This window comes from Lycium ferocissimum, chromosome 9 (assembly GCF_029784015.1).
Source record: "Lycium ferocissimum isolate CSIRO_LF1 chromosome 9, AGI_CSIRO_Lferr_CH_V1, whole genome shotgun sequence".
In the NCBI taxonomy this organism is placed as follows: Eukaryota; Viridiplantae; Streptophyta; class Magnoliopsida; order Solanales; family Solanaceae; genus Lycium; species Lycium ferocissimum.
Window position 1 is genome coordinate 39,102,397 of NC_081350.1, and position 21,026 is coordinate 39,123,422.

The following is a 21,026-nucleotide window of genomic DNA, read 5'->3' on the forward strand; positions in this document are numbered from 1 at the left end:
TAATCTCATCTCCCTCCTTTCCATTTGCCCTTTGAGCAGTTCCCTATCGGCGGGCGTGTCTCCGCTGGCGTGAACGGCTACATTTGAGTGGGCAACACTCGCATCAGCGGGAGGTTTTTCGTTCGGATCACCCGGTGGCATGATGTTCAATGGTATCCCATTGTTGGGGTTGTCGTCGTGGTTGTCGTTATTCGCGTTGTTTACGTTTGACATGTCGAAGTTAACCTGAAATCAAAGGTAAACGGCAAAGGAATATGTGAAAGCCGATTTGTGAAAAAATCACCGCTATTATCCTTAGCCCCTCGGTGGGCGCCAAACTGTTTACCTCTTAAAAAGGTAACAATTGAATTTATAAGTGGTTTAAAGGATATGCGATTTGATTTGCTATAAAACGAAAAATAACAATAACGAAATATAGATTGCGAGTAAAAGAGTAAGAAATAGCCTTGGAATTGGATGCAATGAACAGCTCAGTCTGAGGCTTGAATTACTCGGACCAAATTGTGGGAATTCTTATTACTTTTATGCTTGACAGAACTTTGAGAAACAAGTCAGTGGTATAATCATGTAGAGAATGGTAAAAAACTGATGGGGTATGAAGATTTACTTCCCCCTATTTATAGTACAAGAGTTTACATTCAACAAGGTATTAAATCAATTAGAGATAAAGATCCCCGAAATCTCGGGCTTGACAGCTGTCAATTGCGCTGTGTGTGTCTGAGCGTTGGGTTCGAAATGTTCCTGTCCGGTTTGGTCGAGCTTTATTATCCACTGCCCCTCATTCTTAGTCCGGATCGTTGGACCTTGGGTCGGGATCACCGACCCCGGTTTTCACCGTATACAATAACAATATAGCAAAAATTTTATATGAACCGGGTATATAACATAAATTCTTACCCGTTAACAATGGTGAGAAATTAAAGATCAGTAAAGGACAGTCAGATCTAGTTGTTCCTTATTAATTGGGAAACGAGGTGATTGGTTTGTTATTTTCAAATTTTATATTTCCCGTTGTGCATGATTATCGTGAATCTAGTTCTGAAAAGTAATGGGAAGTTAGATTCATTATCAAGTCGTAACACTTTTTTTATAGAGCCCCGATCACGTGGTAGCCAGGACAAACACCAACAAAGATTATTTTATTTCCTAAATTTCACAATTATTCATGGTTTCGCACATTTTATGGATTTGCTGATTTGCACATACTTTGATCAATTCTTTCAACACCTTATTAGAATTTACAATCGATAAAATTATTCGTCAAGACTAGAACAAGTGGGCTGATGTTAAGCGTTATAATTGAGATTTGAACTTGAGATCTCTATATATGACGTTTAACGGAGTATCCTACAGTTGTGGATCCAAGATTTTCATTGATGGGATTCAAAAAATAAAAATATAGTGATTCAGATTTAAACTTAGAACTTCAAAGAAATTTTGAACACCCTAAATTACTACACCAACCTCTTCTTTTATTTCCAAGGTATTCAAAAATTTTATATATATATATATATATATACATAATTTTTTTTTTATATATACAGTATAATTTTTTACTGAAAATATTCACACCCTATATCTATCTGCCAATAGTTGTTTGTCAACAATTATAACTTCAGAATTTGAAGTAAATCTGATCCACCAAAAAGTTTGTGTAGAGTTTTAAACATTAAACATGTGAATTCTCACTAACTTTTGCGCTGTGTGGTCCGTATATCATAGATTGCACGTGGCTAGTTGTAATTATATACAAATTCGCATCGCAATGTTCGAGAATCAATCCTGCGTTTCACAGATGAATCATCAATTGATTATCTGTTCTCTCTCTCTCTTTTTTATTTTTTATTGTCTAGTGAGTAAAAAACTAACATGACATATGCTCATTATTTAGATGGTAAGTCTCTAAACACTGGCCATAGATTTTGGATCAAAATTTAAAAAGATATTTTTAAATATCTGTTTAGTCATAGATTTTGAATGAGATTTTGAAAATTTCTCTTAAAAAAATTTTCAAGTTCCAAAAATTGGTCAAGACTAATTTTTGGGTTTTTTGGGACTTCTACTCACAAAACTTCAAAACTTTTTCAAGAATGCATGTCCAAACACAACTTCAAGTTTCAAAAATCACAACTTCAAAAACTCAAATTTTCAACTTCAAAATCTATGACCAAATGGGAGCTTAAATAGCTTTTTGTAAAATCATCTTTTATCTGAAATTTACTTGCCGGATTAATGCGCAGTTAGGCCAAATAGGTCCATTATGGAGAACAAAATGCTCTGCACTTAGAAGTTTTCCATTATCTAGGTTCAGGCTCGAACTCAAAACCTCGGTGAGGGAATTAATTTCAACTATCTTACTACGCTCCTTGTTGGTATATCAAATCAATCCTTTTAAGAAAGAATAATTTATATACAGTAGTCTACATATATACACACTCATTTTAAATTTGAACTCATTGTGACATGAAGTAATAAATGTAGTTGTATTATCCATGTATAAACGTAGAATTTTAATCCGCCTCTGACAGCCAAGATGTGTCAACGTACGATAGTAAAATATTCAAATTGGGAATTTATTAGTAGTAATTTTTTTAAAACTTTATCTGAAGCGACTGAAATGTCTTGGTATTTTCCATTTGGCAACAAGTCCAAAATAAGGTCCTCTCTAACATCCAACCCCACTTCATCAATCATCCATGTGCATTCATGTGCTATTATTAAACCAAAAGACATGTTGACACAAAAATCTTTAACCGGCGTAAAAAGACAGAAGTCTTAAACTAATCCCGTGTTTGCGGACAGACAAAATTAGTGCAAAGAAGAGGACGTAACAATGGATCGCATTATTATTTAAAGAATGGAGAACCGTAATAGAGAATTGCCACGCTCACGACAGCGAGCTTATGATGACGAGTCAAAAAAGGCATCTTAGGTAATTTTCACATAGGAAAAAGAGAAAAATGAACTATTATCAAGTTTACGTGGTATGTATGCTTTTTAATTTAATGATGGCGCAGTTTAAGGGACGTACATATGATAAATGTCGGGCCAAATTGAATATTACATAACATGAATTGGGTCGTGACAAAAATCGTATCATTGGTACTTTGGTAGGGGTTGATGAGTGCGAGTCAAAGGGACGGACTAGCAGACTTCTAGACTGATATATAATTCCTGAAGAATGGAGGCACCCATTACACCTTAGACAAATTTCATATCTGAAATTAAGAAAAAAATAAAGTGTTATATAAAACAACACAAATGCACATGGTAGAGACGTTTTTGAGCTTGATGACAATGTAAGCCAATAGCCAAATACTTGAGTTTTGTTGGGTTAAAGCGGACAATACGATTTGAACTTTGAGTTTGTTCAGTACAAAATTCATATCAGTTTGGCTAATAATTGGAGAACTCTTTATTCTTTTTAATGAGTTTGTCGAGTTTAAATTAATATTAGTCGAGCTAATAAGTTTCTAGTATAAATATTAAACCAAATGCCACAAAAAAAAAAAAGTATCTCAGTGGTTTATGCATAGATATCAAATGAAGCAATGATGACACATTATGGACTAACAAAAGTGGGTACTAAGTTGGTCAGGGATATTCTATGTCATACATATGACTGGAATTATTTTTAAAATAATTAACTTTTGAATTTTGTAGATGACTAGATCCAGATTCTTGGAAAACATGTAAGGGATGTGTATATATACCAAAGTGGAATCATTATGGTGAGTGGCGACCGTGACTATCGTCTTTTAAAATATTTCCTTTTTTTAACTTTTTGGATTTTGTAATTCTCGTATTAATTTTCTCTGAGAGCACAAATATTAAACTATGATTCTAATTTTCTTCCAAAAACAAATAGGTTTATTTAATTCTCCTTTTAGCCGCCCTAACATGGTGTTCAGAGTTCACGTTCCTTATAAGTGAAATTTAATAAATTCGTTAATCTTTTCAAATTTTAGATCATGTCTAAGTGACGTTGTTAATTACACCATATCACTTATAATATTGTTTGGACCCTTCTTTTCTTTTTTCAATACAATTTTTTTATTTGCTTATAACACATAATTATAATATAAAAAATAACTTTGATTCTCTAAGATTCTTTTAACTTGCACATGCGAAAAATATAAATATTTTTGCTGGACAAGAAGCCAGGAACTAACAAAGGGATCACACTTTCCGAATATTCGACTTAGAGCCAGGAGTTAATTAGGCTCGGGTAATACTTATTTGCACCGTATGTTACTAAATCATAAAATTTATTGCAATTAAATAATTTAATAAAGTTAGAATGTATATTAGTTAATTATGATTAAATACTAAAATTTTATGCGAAAATACATATTATGCATTTATTAATTCGATATAAATACTGAATACAAGTAAAAATTTAGTTAAACTCTTAGGTTAAGTGGAGATCCTTTTGTTATAAAAAAATAAAAAAAAATAAAAAGAAGAAGAAGAAGAAGAAGACAAATATGACACAAAAAGTTAATGACGAGTGTATGTTTAATCGCGACTTTAGCGAGAGCAAAATTAAACAATACTTAATATTTCATCTCCGCTAATTTTATGGAGTGTCCGAGTTAATTTACACATATCTCAATCTTGCGGGATAAATATTTACAGTCTGATAAAATCAAGTTATAACCCTATTTTGACTTATTTTTGCATTTGGTGAATATTAAAAGCAGAGACTGATTCATGATTTATAGTTGATAGGCTCGAGTTTAGATTCTATTAGAGCACATTTGAGTTCCGCATTCCATTAGCCTAATAACTAAGAAGTAAAAACATCATCAGTGTCCACTTTCTGTCCTATATGTAAAAATAATCAATATCATTAACTTTCAAATTTTACAGGTGAATTGACCTGACGTTTTACATCAACCTTCTACCCCAATCTTTAGCAATTTGTCAGAAAAAAGTGCAGGACATAGATAGTGTGACAAAACTTGCAGACTAACCTACATATACAGTAATTCAGACACTGATTAAGGAAAATTTTTATCATGATAAGGCACAACGAATAATAGTTGTGTGAGGGCACCCTCTACATTTGACAAGTGTTTTTATGGCCCCTCTGTGTCAGTACTCTCTCTCTCTCTCTCTTTCATTCCTCAAATTTTCCTCCATTTTGCTTTTGCAATTCTTTGGTTCTTTTCTTTCTTTCTTTCCAAAACCTTTTCTCTAATCCATCTAAGCACTCTCTTTCTTTCGTTGTCAACTTCAAAACAAATAAATAAAATTCGTTTATTTTTTTGTAGTGGAGTTATTTATATTTGGTAGAACTTTTACGTTAATTATGAAGTATTGGATTTTATTATAGTGTGAATGAAGTTTGATCCGGGAGCGGAATCACACCTCTAAGATTGAATTGGGTTGAGCTAGTAACTTTGACTCAAATTTTATATTTTATGTTAAAAAATTCACTTAGTATGTATAAATAAAATATCTAAAGTCAGTAAACAAAATAATTATGATCAGAATCCATAAACGAAAAATTCTAGCTCCACCTCTAGTTTGATCCCATGAATTTTGAGTAAAGTTGTAAATAAAAAACGAAGGGACTTTTGCCCTACATACGAAGAAGAAAAGAACGTATTGGATATGAGAAATGAAGGGACTTTTCGTCACTCGACTTTATTTTAGATCAAAATTGTTTTTCTGTTTTATTTTTACGCCTTTTTACGTGAAACACAACAGTCTCATTTTTCATTTGCCTGTTTGTTCCGAAAGACATCGGCGGAAAGACACCGGGAAAGCAAAATACTTTCTTGAAAAGCACTTTCACATCTTTTCTTTTCATGCTGCCTTTAGCTAATAAGTATAGAGGCCTTGCCTCGAAACCCCGTGCGGTATTTCGAAATCTTTTGCATTATTTTACTTAAACAATTATTCGAGTCATGTATAATTTATTTTTGTTCATCGCGTACGAAGTATACTGGAATTTGAAGTATCGTTATTTTCGTAAGGTAATTCTGTTCTATCCTAAGAGGAATTCATCTTATACCTCGATTATTGTGAGGGGACTAATTTCTTAAGAACACACAATGAATTTTGTCACTCAAAATTTTGATTTTGTTTATATAATTTATGTTTATTGTTCAGAATTTGCGTTTATTTTTTAATTTATAACACAGTGAATAAAATAAAGTCTGAAATCAATGAAAGAGACTAAGAATAGAATATTTACTATGTTCAGTCTTTAGGCATATTAGGAAACACAAAACAAAAACAGAAAAAAAACAAAAAAGATTGATCATAATATTAAATCAAAAAATTTAAACGAATTTATTTATTTGTTTGGAAGTTGACAACGAAAGAAAGAGAGTGCTTAGATAGATTAGAGAAAAGGTCTTGGAAAGAAAGAAAGAAAAGAACCAAAGAATCGCAAAAGCAAAACAGAGGAAAATTTGAGAAATAAAAGAGAGAGAGAGTACTGACACAGAGGGGGCATAAAAACACTTGTCAAATGTAGAGGGTGCCCTCACACGCCTATTGTTGATTGTGCCTCACCCATAATAAAAATTTTCCGGATTAAAGAAGTATGGACAACATAAAATCATGGACATAGTGAGAAATTATTTAGGAAGAATTTTGGACTCTTTTCCATGTGAGAAAACAGCCACAATGTTTTCCACTAAGAGTTTTATTGTGGACCTAAATTTGACCAACCGACCACTTTGTTTCTACTCAAGGTAGTTAATAATTATTCCACATGTATTAAATTAAAAAGAAAGAAAGAATAAAAAGTTTTTGACAATTGCACTTTTACCCTCGTTTGTCTTGGAGCATACTTATATCTCCATAAGTTCAAAAAAAGTTGTATTGACATTGGCTAAAATAGTTTTAGTTAGATTTTTTAAAAGAGAAAAGTACTAGTAAATAGTTTTAGTTTTGGTTAGTTTTCTTGTTCCTCCAGAAGTGCCTTGAGACATCCATATCATTCATTGTTTTTATATAATAAGATTTAAATATAAATATATACTTTATATTGCGTTTTCCTGTCTTCGTTTACCCTCCAAAAAGGCCTTGAGAATGCTGGAAATTGACATTTGACTTGTTTTTTTTTTCTTTTGTAGTATAGCATTTAAACTACATTTTCTTAGTTCTTATAGAAAATTATGAGAAACTTTAATTTGTGTCTCACACACTTGGGACAAGTAGTCTTGGGACAAGTAGTGTGGGGCTTTCTTTTGTTTCACAAATTAGCGACGCAATAAAAACTATATAACACAATTATGAACACAGACGTGCAAATATTCAAATGCGTAGTACTGCATGTTTAGCAGTACGAAAATCTGAAACACCAATGACGGCATTGAAGATATTTACAGCTGCATAAAGCTTTTCAAATTACTTCATTTAAGGGATGCTAATAGTATATGTAGACTCAGGAATGTTGGATTTAAAGGAGTTAATTTCTACATTGGCTTCGTTCTTATAGCAAAACTTGGTCCTGCAATGTTATTCATGATTTAACATGGTCGTATAAGGAGAATTATACACAGTTTAGCTATTGTCTCTTTTTTTGTGATGTCTAAGTTGCAATATCGTAATTGAGTTTATAAGTTGCATTCGTCAATTGAGTTTTTGTTGCTTGATTACCTTGATTAGAAGCGTGTGTTAGTATTAGGAGCTAGTTATTTAACATTTGGAAACTCTTGCAGGTTTTTCTGTCATTGTACACACCTATTGGTTCCATGGTTGATCAGGTTACCAGTATTGACGTATCTGACCATCTCATCTAAAAGCTTAAGCTGTTAGAGAAAGCACACTTTTATTTACTTAATCGGAAACATGATCTTGTTCAGAGAATAGGACAGCTTGTAAAAGTTTCTCAATAGTTGTTTCTTTCTTCAAAGGGAACAAGTAGCTGAAAAGCATTTGGAGGACTATATGGAGGGAAAGGAACTTGGGGTGCTTTGAAGGCAAAGAATCTGAAATTCAAATGTCTATGTAATCTAGCTACTTGGTGGAATCTTCTTGATATGTATGAAGAGGAAAAACTGGTAGACTTTATTGAAAAGATTGAACTGCATTGTAACATTTTGACAGTTGTAACATTTTGACATCATCCACCTAGGGGTGTTCATGGTTCGGTTTGGGTCGGTTATTGGTTAAAGCGGGAAAGTTTTTAAATAACTAAAACCATAACCAAACCAAGTAAAATAATAACCACCGGTTTGGTTATTGTCTTCGGTTTGGTTGCTTTCAATTTATGACTAGCAAAGAATCTGAAATTCAAATTTCTGTCTCACATTTGCACAAGGGTAATCTGAAATAAATGCGTGATGTAAAATGAAAAGAGATAGTAGGATTTTTCTTTACTTGGTGGAATCTTCTTTTTGTTTTTAAAAATAAGTGACCAAAATTAAATTAATAATTAAAAGGTATAAAATATCTTTAATTATTTATGAAAAGTTAATATTATACATATAAATAATTATAAATTTTATGTATATAATTATCGGTTTGGTTCGGTTATTTATTCGGTTATTTTTTACTATAACCATAACCAAACCATTGTAACGGTTTTATTTTTGGACAGTTTTGTTTTAACATTTTGACATCATCCACCTCTCTGCCCAAAACATTTCATTCACAAAAAATAAAAGAATATATGTCAATTGATTGACCAGGACAATTACAACTTGTGTGAAAGTGACTAGTAACCTATAAACAGTAGGATCTCCTCCCCTTTGAACCAGTTTGGTCACAAAGCAAAGAATTTGATCATAATTTAAAATTTACAAAGACATATTTCAAAAACGAATTGGTAAGCCATAATTGAGAAATGTTCTAATACATCCATCCCATCCAGCAGTGACAACCACAAGACCCCACAAATGAGGAGAGCTTAATGCACCTTGCCAAGCACTTTTCAAGAACTTGTACTCTGACTTACATACCGAGGGGAAAACGGTTACACTGGAAGAATTAAGCAGTTTCTCTTCTGGCCATGTGGCAGAGCCCTTAGATAGAGAGTCGATGAATAATGCACGCCCCAGGGAGAAACAGTCTGAAGTCTTTGGTGCGTTGACATTCCCATTTTCTAAAACACTTCTAGGTAGTGTTCCTGGATTCGTGTTGAAGCCGGCCCAAGGTATAGCAACTGATGCATCGTTGGAAAAGAAACTCTCTGATGACCGGACTTTTTTTGGTTTGTTTGTTGTTGTACGGCCCTGGTCAGTGTAGTTCCATATATGAACATTTGAATCCTCGCTAACTGCGAGAATGTGTTTCCCATCCGAGGTGAAAGATGCAGGAAATTGGCTCCCCGAATCTCGAATTCCTGGACATTCACCGCAAAATAATACGTTCAGAACACAACTATTAATCTGCTTGGCGCTAAAAGGATTTCACATCAAGGCATCAAACACACCTTTGAATTTGCAGATAATATTAGATACACAAAGTATTCTAACTTGTGAGTCAGCAGTAGTTACCATGACTTTGCTCGAGTCATTCGGACAGTACTGCATGATGTTCACGTTAGTTCTTAAGCACATAAAAATCTAAAATAGAGTTAGTTGTAAATTTTGGTCCCCTAATTATTAATAAATTTTAGTTTAAGTCCTTGTGATATCTGGCTACGCACATTTAACCTTCAATTACTTGAAATGTGCACTTTTGATCCCTTTGCTTGAGAATATTCACAAATTTCCAGAATTATTAACCGCTCCATCATTTAATTATTCATTTTGTTACGTTAATATTGTAATATTATTTTGTATTTTAGGATAATATGCTTCTAAAAGTATTCCAAATATAACATGTTTTGAGTCATATATCACAAGGACCAGATTAGAATTTATCAATAATTGAGGGACCAAAAGTGCAATTATCCTTATAAAATAAGAAAAAGTTCTTGTGAAATAAAATTGGAGTCAAATGGTTACCTGAAATCCGGTGATTCTCTTGCGAGCAAGCTTCTTCTTTCCTTGAAGGCATACTTGTGAGCCCATCTGCAATTGATTACCTAACCCAAAGGAATGATAGTGCAGTGTTAATTTCCAGAGAGACTACATTACAAGTGGAAAATACTAGACCCCATAAAGAAGAAAAAAGAGCGAAGTCATGGATATAATACATCTATCATGGCACAAGCGCCTCAAGAAAAATTTATTCACAGAAAAAAAACCCACCCAGAACATTCTCATTTTACGCAAACCATAAGCACTTTTCAGCTCTGAAGTGAATATTTTTGCATCCGTTTGACAATGCAGAGAGCACACTGGAGGGATCATAAAAGTCAAGATCGTCACCATGGGAATATTTGGCAACCTTTGTCAGATACAGAGATTTCACACTCTTTTTCTTTACTACGAAGCATGTTGATCATTTTTCTAAAGTTCATACTGAATTCCCACCTATGTTTCTCTTTCTTTCTTACGCAGCAATTGCAACATTGAGATCCTAACTTGCAAAATGTGATGATGATATATTCAGAGAATACATGAAATCATTTAAGCACAAGCATTTCAGGTTTACACACCAGGAATTCGATTCCTAATTCTCCCATAGCACACGTAACAATGCATGTTGTCATTAACATTTCTGTAAGCTCACCATACTATTAACTCTCTTTTAACAAGTTCCCTTGAATTCAAGTCCAATATCAGGCAATAAGAAAATGGCTTTCAACCATTTAGCTGTCTAATCTATGTCAGAGCTACCCGATGTAAATCAGAAAGTAGAACCAACATACTATACAAACAGGACCAACAACTTACCTAAAACTTCCAGAAAAAAGACCAAACTCTCTTTTATTTAAAATGGAAAATATTAGTGTTAAAATTCTTCCTTGATATACAACTTTTTCACCAATAATGAATTGCCCAGCACTTGTAGCATGAAAAAGGGAAGAAGCCTTCACTGTGCTTAAAATATTCAAATGCTACCATCGACAATGTAATGCGAGAGAGAGGGAGAGAGAGCAGTGACGAGTAAAATAGAAAGCCAGAGACCATTTAATGTCGTATGATTTACCTGCCTAGCCCAACCACTTAATCCCCACCCCACCCCCACCCCCATCATTACAAAATGCAAACATTAAAATCAGTATGTTATTCGTATATCATAGCAATTGCTAGAACATAAAGGCTACTCATAACCAGAAAGAGATAAATTGCCAATTCCAATCAACCCCTAGAAGAAATGATGCCTATCACCCCTTTCCCCTCACCACAAAAAGGGACGGGCAAAGGTGGAAGGGGGGAGAACGAACATGATGAACTTAGTTCGTCTCATAAAACACAAAGATACATGTATCATAATCATTCTTCCACAGAGCATAATATACAACAGGATATGATATATTCTGTGATTATATCATTCCTTCCATGTCAACCAACTCCAGACAATTCAAAGACAGAACATAATCAATTTCCAGACTTGAAAAAAATCAAAGGGCAAAAAGAGAATGTTCAAGAAAAAAATATGCATCCGTACCTACTACATCATAAAAACGACAATTGCCGTCCATTGATCCCACAACGCCCCCCTGCATCAATTTAAAAGCAAAAATCAACAGAAGTCCATCAAAAATGCGGCGCGATATTTGAATTTTTAACAGCAATGCAAATCAAACCTTTCCATCAGGACAATAGCAAACAGCAGTCACTATTTCTTTTACATCAGTCCAATCAATTACTCGGCAACCATGAACCTCCCAGAGACGTATTTTCCCATCTATTGAACCGCTAATGAAAAAGTTATCATCCGTTGGATTGAATTCTACACAAGTCACTGCATATCAAACACAACATTGACACATTGCTAACATGATCATCTGACAACTAAAAGATATTAGAAATACTTAAATTTAATGAGTAACCGTACAGTCAAGCTCACCATAGTTATTATGTGAATAAACACCAAGGCATTGATCTTGCCCCACTTGCCAGAGACGAGCTGTTTTATCAACTGAAGATGACAGCAGATACTGCAGAAAATGATGTCCATTCACCAGAATTACAGTGTGTTCACATTGGAAATATTCTAGGAGGCCACAAAGGACAGTTATAGCATGTTTGGCCAAGCTTTTGGGAAGCAAAAAGTTTTTTTTTTTTTAAATGCTTATTTTCAAGAATTGAGGTGTTTGACCAAGCTTTTAGAAAACTAATTCTTTATGAATAGTAGCATTGTTTTCCAGAAGCTGAAAAGAATAGTTTTTATTTCAAGAAGCACTTTTGGAACCTTGGGCAAACATAAATTACTGCTCTAATATTGGCAAAATTGCTTTTAAATTGATTAGTCAAACAAAAACTACTACTCTCCAAAAGTACTTTATGAAAACATTTTGACAAAAAGCACTTTCCATGATATGCAGATTTTAATAGCTTGGCCAAACAGGCTATTATTAGTGTACTTGAACCAGAAAGATACTATACTAACCCCATTTCTGGACCATGAAAGGGCCAAGACCTCACCCCTGTGTCCATGGAACTCATGCAATGGATTCTCCAATATCCGGAAAATCTTCGGTGGGAGCACGACACAAACTGATTCTGATGACTTCCTCATCATTTTTGACCCACAAATTTTCTCTTTGTTGTTGTTCAGAGAAGCTAATTTTGACGTATGAGTCAGTGAGAAGTATAAACAAGAGGAGTCACTATCATGTGCATTATTTAGGTTGTTTGGAATTTCATCTGCAATCACCCTCCAAATGCGAACCGTGCCATCTTTGCCAGCACTTGCTAAATACTGGCCACAGGGACTAAACTTCATTGTTGAAATCGAGCCCTCGTGTGCTAGAAACTCTTGCCCTGTGTAAAGTGAGGATAGTTCTTTCGACTCCTTACCACTAGTGTGGACCCCAACTCTACGAATGTTAGTTCCTGGCTTTAAATCGGACTCCTTCCCCTTCACTTTGTCCCCCATTGACTTCACCTTATTATGGGTCGCAACAGTTAGCTTTTGAAGCCAACTTTTTTTAGTTTTTTTCTTAGCATCATTAACTGTATCAATTTTATCCGGCACTCTCCGCAGATATTTCTGAACTAAAGGCGACGGACCAAGAGTTTTCTGGAACTCTTCAGCAGAGAACAACCTGTTTGAACCTAATTCACGTACTTGGCTAAGCATACCATCCTGACTAAATTCATCCAGAACAAACTCTACTCCGTTGTCCAAATTCCTAATTTTCCAATGCGATCTCACATCTCCTGCATCAGCCTCATCTAATTCCAAAGCTTCATTAGACTCGAAAGATTGAGAAGAACGACCCGAGAAACAACTGTCTCGAGAATCTGAATTTGCCAGCACAGTCTCGCCACTATCCCTAATTCTATCAACGCCCATCTTGCTGTCACCGGTAGTTACATCACCTATCCATTTCAAAAATCGATCACGACGTTCATCAACACTTTCCGGATCCTTATTCCAAAACTCATATCCTAAAACACAATCGTCACCCCGATTACAAGTGGACGCCTCGTTGCAATCAGAACCAAAATCAGAAACGGAAGTGATCTCTTCACGGCTATCAAAGAAACATTCTTCTTCAGACTCACTACAACTCCCCATCATTCTTTAAACTCAAAAACTACAAAACTAATCCCTGAAAAAAAAAGATGAAAAAAGTAATTCAGAAACAACCATTTAACAAACAATCAATCAACTATACCTCAACCCCAAACAAATGGGGCTGACAAGATATTAACTTTCTTCATAATTTGACTATTTTCATGCTGGCCTTCAACTACCACTAACAAAACCCAAGAATTATTAATTAATAAACAAGAAAATGAACAAAATTGAGCATAAAAACCCCATAATTAATAATCAAGAAAATGATCAAAACTGAGCATCAAAATCCCATTTTTAATAAACAAGAATATGAACAAAATTGAGCCTCAAAATCCCATTTTTAATAACCAAGAAAATGAACAAAATTGAGCATCAAAATCCCGTTTTTAATAAACAAGAAAATGAACAAAATTGTGCATCAAAATCCCATTTTTAACAAACAAGAAAATGAACAAAATTGACCATCAAAATCCACAAACATGAGCATAACAATCACAACATAAGATCCTGTAAAGACTAATAACTGATAAACCCAAAATCATAATTACTTATCAAAAAAAGAAAAAAAGAAAAAAAAAAAGATAAACCCATATCATAATTCAAAAAGGGTTCATAAGATATTAATCAATAAATGGTCAAACACACAAGAAAAAACACAAACAATATGCTAAAATGAACAAAAAGTTCACCATTTTAATTGATTAAAGACAAGATTTTTAATACCTGAACTGCCATCAAGACTGAGCACAAAAAATTGGACAAAGTCAAAACAATACCTAAGAATAAAATTAGAACAAATATGAGTTATGAAGAAAATGTTCTCTCTATTTCATATATTTTTTCTTCTCTCTAAATTTGGATTAAACTTTGAATTTTGAGGAACAAAACAAAAGCAGTGTATATATATATTATTAGGTGACAGTTGTAACCCCTGAATTGATGTGTCCGTTCAACTAACTGTCGTAACCCTCCGTTTCAATTTTTATTTGGATTAATTATGACATAGTTTGAACGTTCATCGAGTTTAATAAATAAATAAAAATATTAAAATATTTATATCATTTTTCTAAATGTTGTCTTTTTATACATCCTGGGTCTTGGCATAACCGGTAAAGTTGCCTGCATGTAGAAGGTCACGGGTTTGAATTGTAGAAACCATCTCTTGCAGAAATATAGGGTAAGATAGTGTACAATATAAACCCTTATAGTTCGACTCTTTCTCGGACCCCCGTATTGCGGGAGCTTAATGCATCGAACTGCTCTTTTGTCTTAATTAATACATCCTAACTATTTGCTTGATTATAAGAGTTTGCATTAAAGGTAAATGTGAAGCTAAATTGTTTTCTAATTTAGAAAGTTAGCATTATTTTAAACGGACTAAAAGAAAATATTATCGAATAAACTGAATTAGAAGTAGTATAACATTTCACGATTATCCTAATGGAGGAAAAAATATGCATATGAAAGAGGAGATGGTCTCCTATGACAACTTACAATTTTGAATAGAAAAAATCAAATTTTCATGATATCTAATAAAAAAACATAAAACTAAAATAAATTTAGTATAAAAGAGTTGACTCGGATATTATTTTCAAGTTGAGTTTTATATGTATATAATTAAAGAGTCGTTTGGTTCAAAACAAGGTTATCCCAAGAGGGTAGAGATCTAGTAGCTCAGTTGGTTGGCTAACTAAACTTCACCTTGTTAGTGAGGGTTCGAGTCCCCACGTTGGAATCTCCTTCCCCATTTCCCCTTCCTCTATCCCTTATGTAATAAAAAAAAAATAAAAAAAAGGGTTATCCCAAGAGTATAATTCCGAAGCCATAACCAAAATTGTAATTCCAAGATTATAACCTCAATCCGATATGAGATGGATAGTACAAAAATTTTTGTATAAATACCACTAATATCAATAATCAAACACGAAACAAATGCAATCTTAAAATTTATATCGGGATTTGAATAAAACCCCGTAACCAAACGACTAAGTCCTAAGTACACGCTTATACTGAATTCAAACTCATTGTTGCATAATTTTATTCTGTATTAGCTGACTTAAAAATATTATTTTGCTGATGGACTCATAACAACTTTTAAGTTGCATGATTCATATACTCCCTGAAAAGAGGGAACTGTGTATAAGAATTTCTTTACATAAGACAAACATTAGGTGAAGTTACTAAGACGTTTAATTAAGAGCTTAATTGGTTTTAGTTATTAAACTGATTAGTTAATAATTTTGAGAAATGGTAGGTTTTTAGTTGAAAGTGATTTCCCAATAGAAGACAAGCAAATATGAAAAATGATAAATACTATGTACTAATTAATAAATACGTTTTAGTTTATAAATAACTTAAGAGTACGTACTTAGTTTACTTAGTTTAGGATGAATGTAGCATTTAACTTTTGTAATAATTCATTAATAGCTAAATTTGAATTTTCAACTGGACGATAGATAATGATTTCAATATGATTCATTTTGATCCTTATGTTATTCGTCCAAGCACATTAAACCTTCAATTAAATTAAATGTACTAATTTAATCCTTGAAACTAAACTTTTTCGTCTGTCATGGTTCTGCATTTTTCTTGTGACAGACTCTCCATTGTTAATGTTCTCTTATTTGGGTAAGAAGAAAAGAACGAAAAATATAACTCTTGAAGAATATATTCTTTTCCCCCATTCTTGTTTACCTACCAGATTGCTACTAATCCATTATTATTGTTCTCCTTGTTACTAGTGTTATTCTTCCTTTTGCCTCCATGTTCGAGCTCATCTTTGACGTTTACTTTGTCATTTTTTGTCCAATAGTCCTGTTCTATTTACAATTATATTATGGAGTATTAAATCACTTACTGGAATTGAAGTTCAAAACACAGTTTTAATAAATCTCTCTATTGAATCTACCATTCAAGCCAACTCCAAGCACCTATTTTTTTTTTTTTTTGGAGCGTCACCATCTTGAAATCAATTCGATTGGTGGTCATCGTTGAAAATTTTGTAATCTGACTTTGTATTATTAAATATGTGGATTGAACCAACAAAGTTGATTTCACCGTTCTCATGAATTTTGTTTTCATATTAAATCTTTGTTTGAAGAGTAACTTGTAGTAGTAGATTACCGATTTCGTTAAAAATGATATTTTCATACTCAAGAAAATTGAAGGCCAACGGGCATATAGGTAATTGCAATTGCAGAACACCTGATTAGACGGAAAAGTTGACGACAATTAATTTCAAGGATTAAATTAGCACACTTAATTTAATTGAAGGTTAAATGTGCTTGGACGAATAACACAAGAATCAAAATTACAATACATCAATAACTCAGGGACTAAAACTACCATTTTTCCTTTATATTTTCCCCAAGAATTTAATATCTTTTTCTAGTTATAAAACTGGGGAATGGAAATGTTTGTGAACTTCTCTAAGATAAATATTGACTTGCTATGCCTAACGTTGACAAGATAAATCTTCAGTACCAAAAAAAAAAAAAAAAAAAAAAAATCTTGACAATATATTTCGAATTATTTGAAAAGTAGCCTACTGATACTCTTACGTGTTGATTATTGACCAAAATTAGTCAAGGAGCAGTATAATATATCTTCTATTCTACAAAGTACAAACCCCAAAGCTTTTTGAATTCTCATCAATCAATTAATAATTAATTAGCTGATGCACCGTTTGTAAAGTCAAATCGAAAAGAAAATTATGAAAAAATAGATGTTACGCGTGCTACATGCAACACTCCACTTTAGAGTACTCAACTGATTACTATCTATTTAGGAATAATTACTTGATGTAGCTTCTTATAAGATCTATTTATTGATAATAACTACCATTTTAGTTATTTATATTTAGTAACTAATTTACTTTTCTAATTTACCTTCCATAGCTATATCAGTAACTATACACATACATGGTTAAACAAATTCCTTAATAATAGGCATTGACTATTATTAAAACGGCAAAGGGTCATATATACCCCTGTACTATCCCGAAATAGTTGTGTGTATTAAAAAGTTTCTTTTCGATGATATGTACCTTTTTTTTTTTTTGTTAGCGTTTTGGTCACATATACCCCCGCGTCTAACGGCTCCGTTTAACAGGGACACGTGGCATGATCTCAACGGCTCCAACCATTTTATTTTTATTTAATCTAATTTATCATTAAAAAAATATTTTAAACCAGAAAGGGGCTATTTCTTGAAAATGTGGCTATTTCTGAAATTCAAGTGTGGGTTTCTTCTTCTTCTCCAACTAATTTGCAACTAAAATTCACCCAAAAACCCACCGAATTCAACCAATTTTCCCAAATTTCAGATATCAACTCTTCAAGATTTAATCGATCTTTTTCAATAACATTCACTCGAAACAAAACTCGTTTGAAGAAACCTAAAACTTGAACTTGAAGCTGCAAGTTTCATTAATGGCTGTCCATGGATTTTATGTTCTTTCATCAAGTTCCAGCTACTCAAGACAAGCTTTAGTTACAATTTTTAGATTCAATTATCAATACACAATTTATTCCAACAAATTTTTCACCATTTTGATTTTTTTTCGACCCCCATTTTCGTATTCAAGAATCTAATTGTAGAGTTCATGAACCTTATGGGCATATTTCAAAGTGAGTTTAATTTTGAATCCATGAATATACCGTTGAAGTCATCGAATGCCGGTGGTGGAGCTATTAGACTTTCTAATTTTCAATTTTTTTGTTTTGTTTTTTGTTTTTTTAATGATAAATTAGATTAAATAAAAAATAAAATGGTTGGAGCAGTTGAGATCGTGCCACGTGTCCTTGTTAAACGGAGCCGTTAGACGCGGGGGTATATGTGACCAAAACGCTAACGGCAGGGGTACATATCATCGAAAAAGCAAACGGGGGATACGCACAACTATTTCGGGATAGTACAGGGGTATATATGACCCTTTGCCGTTATTAAAATTGGTTCCATAATTTTAGCTTCCCTTTCCTTCTTCAACCATGATTCTCCTTCTCTCTTCCTTTTCCTTCTTCAACCATGTTCCATTTCCTTCTTCCACTAAATCCTAAACCCTAACTTCTTCTCAACAACGGCTATCATTGTTAACTTCTTCTTTTCCACTAAACCCTAACTTCTTCTCAACAACGGCTATCATTGTTGTTGTAGGTTCTGCCAAACATGTTAGATTCTTTTTTTTTTTTTTTGGCATCTAAATATGGCATTTGTTAACATACCTTCTTGATGCCTCAATGGCTTTCAATGTTATTTGATTCGTTGATTTTCTACACTATTATTTTTGTTTTCATTAATTAATATATATGTAATTTGTGTATTTGAACCAGTGATGCATATGTTTGCATGTTTTTGTGTATTTGAATCAGTGATTAACGGTTTATCGAATACACATACTTTCAATTTTGTATATGAATGTTTTATGTACTGGTGTATTTGAAACGATGACGTATTTTGTTGTATGTATTTGTGTATTTGAAATAATGATCAACTGCGAATAAAATACACAGTCATTTAAATTCGTTTACGAATGTTTCTATGTATTTGTGTATTTGAACCAATGATGCATATGTTTGCATGTTTTTGTGTATTTGAACCAATGAGTGACGTATTTTGTTTGTATGTATTTGTGTATTTGAAATAGGGATGAACTGCGAATCAAATACATAGTCATTTAAATTCGTTTATGAATGTTTGAATGTATTTGTATATTTGTATTTTTCAATAAAAACTTAAATACAATTGTTTTTTAAGTGTTTTGAAGTTACGAATCATGCATTTTTCGAATTACCGGATGAATGATCGTAGTCTCTGTTTTTGTGTTTCCTTCTAATGTTTTTGAATTTTGAATTTTGAATTTAGTTACAAAAAGAAGGGAAGAGAGAAGGAAAATCATGGTTGGAGAAAGAAATGGAAGCTAAAATTATGGAACAAAATTTACCTTACCAAAAGAAGGGAAGAGAGAAAGATATTATTCTGTCTGTTAATAAACACCACCGTTAATGCTGAAATTTAAGGGATCTGGTTATTCTCTACAGATTAATTATGTATTTGAAGACCTTCAAATACACGCGACCAAATACATAAACTAATGAAATAGTAGCTATATATTGTAATATTGAAAAGGGTAGCTACTAAGGTATATATTATGATCTACTAAGGTATATATACTCAATAAAATTATCAAGGTGCATTTAGACTCAATCACAACTCACGGTTGTTGTAAAATAAAAGAGCGAGTAATTATTAGGAAAAAGAATAGTTAACAAAAAGGTGCCATTTTTAGGAAGACTTAAAGGAAAGAAGAATTTGCTTGGGAATTTAATATTAGGATAGTATTTTATTCAACTGTATCTATTATGATCTAGTTTGAATCATAGTATTACCCAGCATCAACATAATCTAGTTTTTTCTTAAAACTCTTGTCATCATATGAGAACAGTTAAATTCTCAAAACTACTAAACAAAATTGGAATTGTTTTGGTCAAAGTATTGTTGTTTGAATTAATTAGACAATTTCAATTAGCATTGTCATTTCACTTACAACGGGACTATTATTCGTTAAATTAAGGTCATTGAAATTCTTTTTTGGATAATAAAGAGCTACACTAGTAACTTAATATATCCTGTTTAAAAAGTAGTTTATGCACACTTCTTTTTGGACGTACTTTATGTCATGTATGATGTTGTATTTATTCTTGGGCTCTTTTGCAAAGCAAAAATGTGGATTTGGATAATGTCTGAGCTAATTTGCGCAAATTTGATAATTTCATCAAGTATTTACGACTTCTTAGCACTATACATTGAATAACTTTATCCATCAAAGTCAAAGCCTGCGAAAGAAATTACCTCGGATTTTTGTGTCTATATATCTTTCTTAAATTTCATCTAATTATTCATCAACCACTAGGAAGGTCCTTGAATGCAACACCTTACACTCTTTCAGTAAACGTTTCATTGAGCATTTCTCTTTTGCATTTGTATCCAACATAAGTATTAGTATTCTCCTAGCTAGAGGGAGAGCTAGCAGGCCCAGGAGTGTTTATCCGAACTTCTTTTATCAGAAAATTGTTGCATATACAAGATTAAAATTATTCAAAATTTTATATATATGTTTTTATATTTTAACTTTTTAAAAATAATATATCTTGGCTCGACCACTTTTCATCACTAACTTTTAGTGGTGGATGGTCATAAAGACATTCATGGCCAACTTTTTCATTAATGAGAATGTTATGATGTAGTAAGGTAACCCATGCCAAGCGGTGCATTACTATCTTTTTCAGGTAATTTGCTTTATCCATATATAGACAACCTATTGGCATTAATTAATATTTATTATTTTATTTAATTTGGGGCCAGGACACGTGATTGATAGTTGCCTCATTCTTTATGGTTTTGGTGCCCGACCAGCATGTTCAATGAAGTATTCGTTTTACAATAATCAGCTGTTATCCTATAATCGCTTGTCCAATTAA

At 32.8% G+C, this 21,026-nt stretch overlaps 1 protein-coding gene across 3 annotated transcripts; it reads right to left on the reverse strand.

Annotated features, from left to right (window-relative positions):
- Positions 1 to 8,684: 8,684 nt before the first annotated feature.
- On the reverse strand, positions 8,685 to 14,452 carry LOC132030692 (uncharacterized). 3 transcript variants are annotated; one of them, XM_059420422.1, is made up of 8 exons: positions 14,325 to 14,452; positions 12,412 to 13,579; positions 11,869 to 11,959; positions 11,606 to 11,763; positions 11,467 to 11,518; positions 9,915 to 9,994; positions 9,398 to 9,491; positions 8,685 to 9,307 (listed from the first exon to the last, which is right to left on the reverse strand). In XM_059420422.1, the coding sequence occupies exons 2-8, from the start codon at positions 13,546 to 13,548 to the stop codon at positions 8,778 to 8,780; spliced, it is 2,142 nt and encodes a 713-aa protein (XP_059276405.1). In that variant the 5' UTR covers positions 13,549 to 13,579; positions 14,325 to 14,452; the 3' UTR covers positions 8,685 to 8,777. The 3 variants fall into 3 exon arrangements, with proteins under 3 accessions (XP_059276405.1, XP_059276406.1, XP_059276404.1); XM_059420423.1 differs by having other exon boundaries at positions 12,412 to 13,572; positions 14,272 to 14,433; XM_059420421.1 differs by having other exon boundaries at positions 14,272 to 14,433.
- Positions 14,453 to 21,026: the final 6,574 nt, after the last annotated feature.